Here is a 7,875-nt window from a genome sequence, read left to right as displayed (position 1 = left end):
AAAAGTTTATTCTATATATATATAAAGCTAAGTTGACTCGCACATGCGCGATACATATAAAGCTTTTGCTGGCGCCAATCACACGCGTGTGTTTCGGTCTGTCATTGTCGATTGTGAATTTGGTTGACACTTCTATTATAGAGAAAGGGCAAATAGCGATATTAAAATATTTCTTCTAATTAATTTCCTTTCAGTATGCATGAATACGTACACTGGGCCACTAGCTTTAATATAATTGAATTTCTCAGTGTGTTCAGTGTCTTATTTAAGAAATCCATTCTTACCTCAGAGTCAGAAAGATATTGCCCATATTTTTCCTAAAATCTTGCCTTTTACAATTAAGTATTTAATATCCACCTAGAGATTATTTTTAAATATTGTGTGAGATAGGATCCAAATTTTCTTATTTCAGAGTTTATTCTTTTCCCAATTATTTTAATACTGCCCTTTCTTATATCAAGTTTTTGTATAATTGTGGGATTGTTTCTGTATGCTCTGGTCTGTTCCATTGATCTTGTTTTCTGTTCTTTTAATACCATACATGTTGGTTTTGGCTTGATGTGTATGGGCACCCCAGAGGTTGGTGGGATAATGTACCTGTTTGACATTTCTCAAGTACAACAGTTAGATAAAAGGGGCGGGTGGTCATTTACTAAAGGAAGACACAGTTTGGACTGAGAATGGCATTCTGACATTTTTACTTGAGATAAAGCAGTGTTTCCCCGACAGAATGTCAGTAACTTTTCTCATAAGTTCCTTACGTCTGACTGGATCTTCTTTCTCTAAACTTGTCTAGGCTATTCAGCTTGACCCTGAAGAAGCTGGTCATGCTCAAAGAAATGGACAAAGATCTTAACTCAGTGGTCATTGCTGTGAAGCTACAGGTGAGTTGAGCAGGATTGTTTGTTCAGGGTTTGAGGAAGCTGGATAACTTTTGCCCACTGTTAGGGCTTCAGAAATGCTGATGGGACCACCTCTCTCCCTTCACTCAAAAAAGTAAGTGCAACGTGGAAAGACAGTTGAGCTGGTGAGACCTCCCCGAATCCGTGCTGACTCTTAGTGAAAGCACTAAATTTTCCTAAACCTGAATTTCTTCATCTGGAGAATAAAAACGGCTCTTTCTGCCCTGCCTGTCTCACAGTTACTGTGAAGGCCAAGTGATGCAGATGCTAAAGTACGTACTTGGTAAACCATTCAGAAACTGCTAGGGTGGCTTGTACCAGTTCCGGCCTATATCTCAGGATTTATAGGCCAAGTAGATACAAGGGTTGGGGTTTTCTTTGGAGGTTTTCTCTAGGGTAGGAGAAATTTATAGGTTATTATTTCAGAATTAGAGATTAAAATGTTACTGGGATATTTTATATTCTAGATAATCTTCACATTTAACTCCCTATTCTTGACTCAGTATCTTCAAAGGACCCAAAATATTTCACATACCTTCATATTCTAAGCATTTCTGAATTTCTGGGAAAAAGGGAAAAGTGAACTAAAAGAAGTTAAGGAATTTATCTGTTGCCAGCTAATTACTGAGTGGCGGAAGTGGGACTAGAAACTAGAGAGCTGGTAATTTACGTGGTCACTAAACACCATTACCAGACCTTCTTAACTGATAAGTCTTCTCTAATGACAACTCCCTAGAGTTTACCGAGATTCTCAAATGCCTCTGAAGTCATTAAATAGTTATTGAATTCTTCAGCTTAAGAGTGGTGTATTTATTTAATTCTTAGTCATTAAAAAATAGTGTACTATATGGTAACTCCCTACTAACTGGAATATTTTATTAGCCAGAACAACTATCATGCAGCAATTTTTGTACTACCACTGGCTTCATTAACATCCACATCTATAGCACTCATAGCATGTATGTAAACCATGCACCGAGGTCCTTTGCTGTGTTTCTGAGATAAAAGTCTCTTCATTTAGATCTCAAAAGTTAAAACATTTAAATTACTTACTATGAATTCATTTGTGTCCCACCTTATACTCTTACTCCCTGTTCATTTTTGTGCATAATTCTTCCAAATTCTGTGAAACATACGCAGACACGAGGGGTGGAAAAGAAAGTGTGGGGCAAGTACGTGCAGGTGGGAACTTTCAGTATCTTTCCCTCCTTTGCTGGTTTTGCACCCGTTTCTAGGTCACAGGCACTGTCCCACTTTGGGGGTAATGGGCAGGGCTTGTTTCCTTTGCTAAAAGCTGTTGCTTTCTAGCGCAGATACCGTTGGTATGGTTTTGAAAGTTCCCCGCTGCTCTTACTGTCCTGCAGTTAAATGCCTTTGCCAAAAAAATAATTTATTTCCTGGTTAAATATTTAACATTCTATAAAATTTTAAATTATACCAAAAAACTGCAAATATTCTGAATTTTATTGCTTTATTTCTAAGCAGTTGAAAGTAATTACAGATGTTATCATTTAATACATATTTATTAAGCATCTATTACACACGAAGCATTGTTCAAGGCCCAGGGGCTAGATCAGCCGTGGGCAAACTATGGCCAATGAATAAAACTGAAGAAAAAAAGACCGTACCCTTTTATGTAATGATGTTTACTTTGAATTTATATTAGTTCACACAAACACTCCATCCATGCTTTTGTTCCGGCCCTCCGGTCCAGTTTAAGAACCCATTGTGGCCCTCGAGTCAAAAAGTTTGCCCACCCCTGGCCTAGATACAGCAGTGAACAAAACAGATGAAAATCCCTGCCTGAAGGACCTTTGCGTTCTGGTGGAGTAGCAGTTTTCAAAATGAGGTCTGCAGACTCTGGGCTCCCTAAACCCCTTTCAGGAGAGACACAGGTTGAAGTGATCTTCATGATAACGCTGTGGCCTTGTTTGCTCTTTCCACTTGTGGTGACGTTTGCAGTGAAGTGGGCGCGGGTGGGTGAAGCAGCAGGTCTCAGTGCACAGCAAGGCCGTTGCCCAGGTTGTACCAGTGGTTACTGCATTGTTTACCGTCACACTCCAAGGAAGCGAAAAAGGGCCAGTTTCGCTTAAGAATGTCCTTGAAGAAATAGTAAAAATGGCTAATTGACTATATCTCAGCCCTGCACTCTGTGCCTTTCTAATATTCTGTGTGATAAAACGGGTAATATGCACAAAGCACTTCTGCTTCATAGCGAAGAATGCTGTCATCTCCGGGACAAGTGCTTGTGCAGCGAGTTAAAGTCACTGCTTTTTCATGGAACCATTTTCACTTTGAGAGAAGGGCTTACAGACAAACTGGTTATTCAGACTTGGGTATTGAGAAGATATTTTCTTGAACCGTCACTTCAAAGGAAATAACAGAATATTTTGTAATAATCCTCCTATATAATAAAGCGGTAATATGCAAATTAACCCTCACACCCTCACAAGATGGCTGCCTACGACCAGGCCGGCAGGGAGCTTAGTGAGAGATGACCAAACGACTGAATAGGCAGGCTGTGTGGGGCGACCAGGCCAGCATGGGGGTTAGTGAGGGACGACTGAACAGCAGGCTGTGTTGATGAACCTTGAAAACATTCTGCTAAATGGAAGAAGCCAGTCACAAAAGACCACATGTTATATGGTTCCGTTTATGTGAAATGTCCAGAACAGGCAGATCCAGTGTCAGAAAGTAAATGACTGGTTGCCTCGGGGTAGGGACCGGGGGTGATTAAGTTGGTAGAGCAACAGCTAAAGAATATGGGGTTTCTTTTGGGGATGATAAATGTTCTAAAATTGATTGTGTTATGCACAACTCTAAATATACTAAAAGCCATTGAATTGTATACATTAAATGGGTGAATTGGGTGTCATTTGGATTATATCCCAGTATAGTTGTATGCCATCTTATAAATTATTTTTGTTTTGGAAAAGATATTTTTCATAAAAATATTTTTATGCAAACATATAATAGGCTTATTATAGTTATTTTAAATGAATTGATATGTTTTTTTAAATATCTCAGTTTTAATTCCTAATGAGGTAAGTATGGATAGAAATACCTACATAAACAAAAGTTTTTTGGATCCTGAACTTCTCTGTCTCTACATCTGTTTTTGTTTATCGGTTTATGTTGTTCATTATAATCCACAAATGAGTGAGAGCATGTGATATATATCTTTCTCTCACTTATTTCACTTAGCATAATGCTCTCCAGCTCCATCCATGCTGTTTCAAATGGTCGGAGTTCCTTCCCTTTTACAGCAGCATAGCACTCCATTGTGTAGAGGTGCCAGTTTTCTAATCCATTCATCTGCTGATGGGTCCTCTAATTTTTAAGAGTTTAAAAAGATACTGAGACTGAAGAGTTTAAAATTATTGTAGTAGAAAGAAAGAGACAATAAACATAATAAATAAAAAACTTATATCCAGGTTTTCCTTGAACTTTAATCCATTCTTAAAAACATTTGGTTGGGAGAAGTCTATCTTCCATTATTTAAATGGGGAAAATAGCAATGCATTTTCAGACATCTAAAACCTCAGTCTAGCCCTGACCGGTTTGGCTCAGTGGATAGAATGTCAGCCTATGGACTCAAGAGTCCCAAGTTCGATTCCAGTCAAGGACATGTACCTGGGTTGCAGGCACATCCCCAGTAGGGAGTGTGCAGAAGGCAGCTGATCGATGTTTCTCTCTCGTCGATGTTTCTAACTCTCAATCCCTCTCCCTTCCTCTCAGTGGAAAATCAATAAAATATTTTAAAACAAAATAAAACCTCAGCCTATTTCCTGAAATACCACTAGAGCACTTTCCCCCCCCACTACAGCACTCTTAAATATCTGTATGACAATCCACTGAGAATAGTTTTATTTAAAAAAGAAGAATTTAAAACACCAGTGATGCCCTGGTTGGGTAACTCAGTTGGTTAGAGTGTCATCCCCTTATGCCAAGATTGTGGGTTCAATCCCTGGTCAAGACACATAAGAATCAACCAATGAATGCATAAATACGTGGAACAACAAATTAATGTTTCTCTGTCTCTCCAAAATCAATAAAATTTTTTAAAAATTAAATAAAAATAAAACACCAGTGACTTAATTTTTAATATATTAATACTCATTAATGGGTATTTTTATGTACTGTAATGGTCCTATAGTATCAGATATAAATTGTTTTGCTTCTATACTGCAAATGAAGGTATACTATTATATAGATTTTAAGTGAGACATAAAGATACTAAAGATAATTTTTAAATTGGACCCAAGTTGGTATCCCAGGCACCTGGAAGAAGCGAGTATTGGGACCCATGAAGGGCTTAGTCTTTGGAGAGGGTGGGAAAGATGGAAGCAGAAATGCATCACGCTTTAAAAATGCCAGAGCCGCCCTGACCAGTTTGGCTCAGTGGATAGAGCGTCGGCCTGCGGACTGAAGGGTCCCGGGTTCGATTCCAGTCAAGGGCATGTACCTTGGTTGCGGGCACATCCCCAGTGGGGGGTGCGCAGGAGGCAGCTGATTGATGTTTCTAACTCTCTATCACTCTGCCTTCCTCACGGTAAAAAATCAATAAAAATATATTTTAGGGGTATTTAAATAATTAAAATATATTTTAAGGTATTTGTAATACCTTAATAATAATAAAAAAAAGAAAAAAATTGAATATATATATTTTTTTTTAAAAAAAATAAAAATAAATAAAAGTACCAGAGCCATGACTGCACTGTACCCTATGTCCTGTTACCTGCATATGCAATTCACTTTAATAGGTTTGCAATTTAGATAATGTATTTAGTATAGAAATGTTTACAGGTATTTATAGCACATATTTGGATAGTGATAATGTGGACTGCTGCTATTGGAAGGTGGTATGTTCCGTTGGGGAAATAAATAAATCATATAAAAGAAAGGATGGAGCATGCAGAGTGAGAGTGGGGATGGTACAAATTATAGTTTATATGTGTTGGTCAAGGTAGGCCTCATTGAGAAGGCTTTGAAGGAAGTGAGGAAGGGAGCCATGCAGATATCTGGAGGAAGAGCATTCCAAGCAGAGGCAAACGCCATGACAGGACTCTAAGGCAGGAGTGTGTCTGGGATGCTTGTGTTTGGCATGTCTGGCAGAATCAAGAAGAAGGAGGGGGAGGCCAGTGAGGGTGGGGAGAAGTGAGAGCTATAGGAGATGAGGTTGAACAGGGAGGGGGAGAGGATGTGTGCAGATTATTGCAAGGTCTCTGGCTTTCATTCTGTGTGAATTGGAGGGTTTTGCTTGAATCGATTCGCTTGAACAGAAAAGTGATAGGACCACTCTGGCTGCTGTGTGGAGAGAAGACTGAAAGAGGAGCCAGGAGGACCAGTTAATAGGCTACAGCAGTGATTCTGAAGAGGTGGCAGAATTTTTGAGTAAGCAACTGGTAGGGTGAAAATGCCACTAGGCGAGATGGGGAAGACTGTGGTGAAACCGGTTTGGAGGGAACATCCAAATTTCAGGTTATCATATTATGTTTGAGATGCCTATTAAACATCCAGGAGGAGATACTGAAAAGAGAGTCGAATGTATGAGTTTAGAGTTCAGGAGAGAGATGGGGAGAGAAGTCATTTGGAGAGTCATCGACATATTTGAGACCATAAGTTAGATGAGATCATCGGGAGTGAAGTGCATATAAAGGAGAGGACAGGTCTAAGGATTGAGGTGCCAGCACCCCAATATTAAAAAGTCATGGGGAAGAAGGACCTGAAACCAAGAAAGAGCAGCAAGAGGGTAAGAGGAAATCCAGGCGAGTGGCGTTCTGGAAGCCAGATGAAGGAAGTGCTGCTGACGCAGCGGGCGATGGGCTCTGACAAAGCGCAGATAGGTTCCGGAAGGGAGGACAGATCGTCAGTTCCTCCAAGGGGAGGTTAGCCGAGACCTTGTCAGTAGCAGTTTTGGAGGAATGGTGGTATCGGAGGGCTGACTGGGATGCATTCAAGAGGAAATGGGAGAAGACTTCAAGGCAGCCAAAATAGACAACTCTTGAGTTTGCTATAAAAGGAAAGTGAGGTAGGGGTGGTAGTCAGCAGGGCATGTGGGGACAAGAGAGGACTTAAAAAAAAGAAATAATGGCATGTTATTGTTAAGGGAAATGATTCAGAATAGAGAAGAAAGTTGATTATGTAGGCGAGGAAAGAATGGCTAGAACAGTCTGAGTAGGTGAGAAGGGATGAGATCCAAGGAGGACGATTGACAGGACAGGAGCAGGGGTTCATCTGTGTCCCAGGAGGGAGAGGGTGTGAGTACAAAGGTGGTCAGGAAGTGGGTGGGTGTGGCGGGAGCTGGGGGGGCTCTTTTCCTGGTTTTCCGTTTTCTCAGGAATCAAGGTTATTGGCTTAGAAAATGGAAGGACTTGGAGAATGCAGTGTGATTGCTGGGCAGCATGAAGATTTGGGGTCATAAATTTAAAGTCAGAACAGTTAGCCTGATTATAGGATTCTCTCCAGGCATGTTCAGCTGGTGCAGTTGGAATTAAACAGGGTTGTAATTTACCAAATGAGTACTCAGAACAATAGCAGGCAAAGGAGTTAAGGGCATGGGCAAGGACATGCTTATAAAGATTGATGATGGCATTGAAGCTGGGTTAACGAGGAAAGCAGGAACAACAGGGACATGACGGGGAATGAAAGGATGGGAGGATCAATGGATTGTAGGCTTTGGTGAGTTTGAAGGATTATCATTGTTGACAAACTAGAGAGAATGAGCTGAAAAGATAGGAAGTGCCAATAGAGTGTGAGTGGGATGCATAAAACTGAAATTAAGCATTGCTTATAATATGATCATGTGAGTGAGTGAGTGACTAGGACAACTGTGAGGACAAGATCAATGGAAGAGAAGAACTTGGGATTTAGAGGTCAGGCTGTTGGAAAGATCATATGTATATTGAAATCATAGAGTTCTGACTGGAGTAGTGTTGGGGAGAGAAACAGTGAGTGAGGAGCACAATCACGA

General features: G+C 40.2%; 1 protein-coding gene across 1 annotated transcript in view; it reads left to right on the top strand.

Annotated features, from left to right (window-relative positions):
* Positions 1-795: 795 nt before the first annotated feature.
* Positions 796-7,875, top strand: part of PACS1 (phosphofurin acidic cluster sorting protein 1) — a 36,693-nt gene continuing 29,613 nt past the window's right edge. Inside the window, exon 1 of the mRNA XM_015569052.1 lies at positions 796-884. Within this exon, the coding sequence (XP_015424538.1) occupies positions 828-884 (57 nt within the window). The 5' untranslated portion in view covers positions 796-827. The remainder of the gene's footprint in view (positions 885-7,875) is intronic.

The sequence above is a fragment of the Myotis davidii genome, unplaced genomic scaffold (genome assembly GCF_000327345.1).
Source record: "Myotis davidii unplaced genomic scaffold, ASM32734v1 scaffold425, whole genome shotgun sequence".
Taxonomy (NCBI): domain Eukaryota; kingdom Metazoa; phylum Chordata; class Mammalia; order Chiroptera; family Vespertilionidae; genus Myotis; species Myotis davidii.
This window is presented reverse-complemented; position numbering and strand designations above follow the sequence as displayed.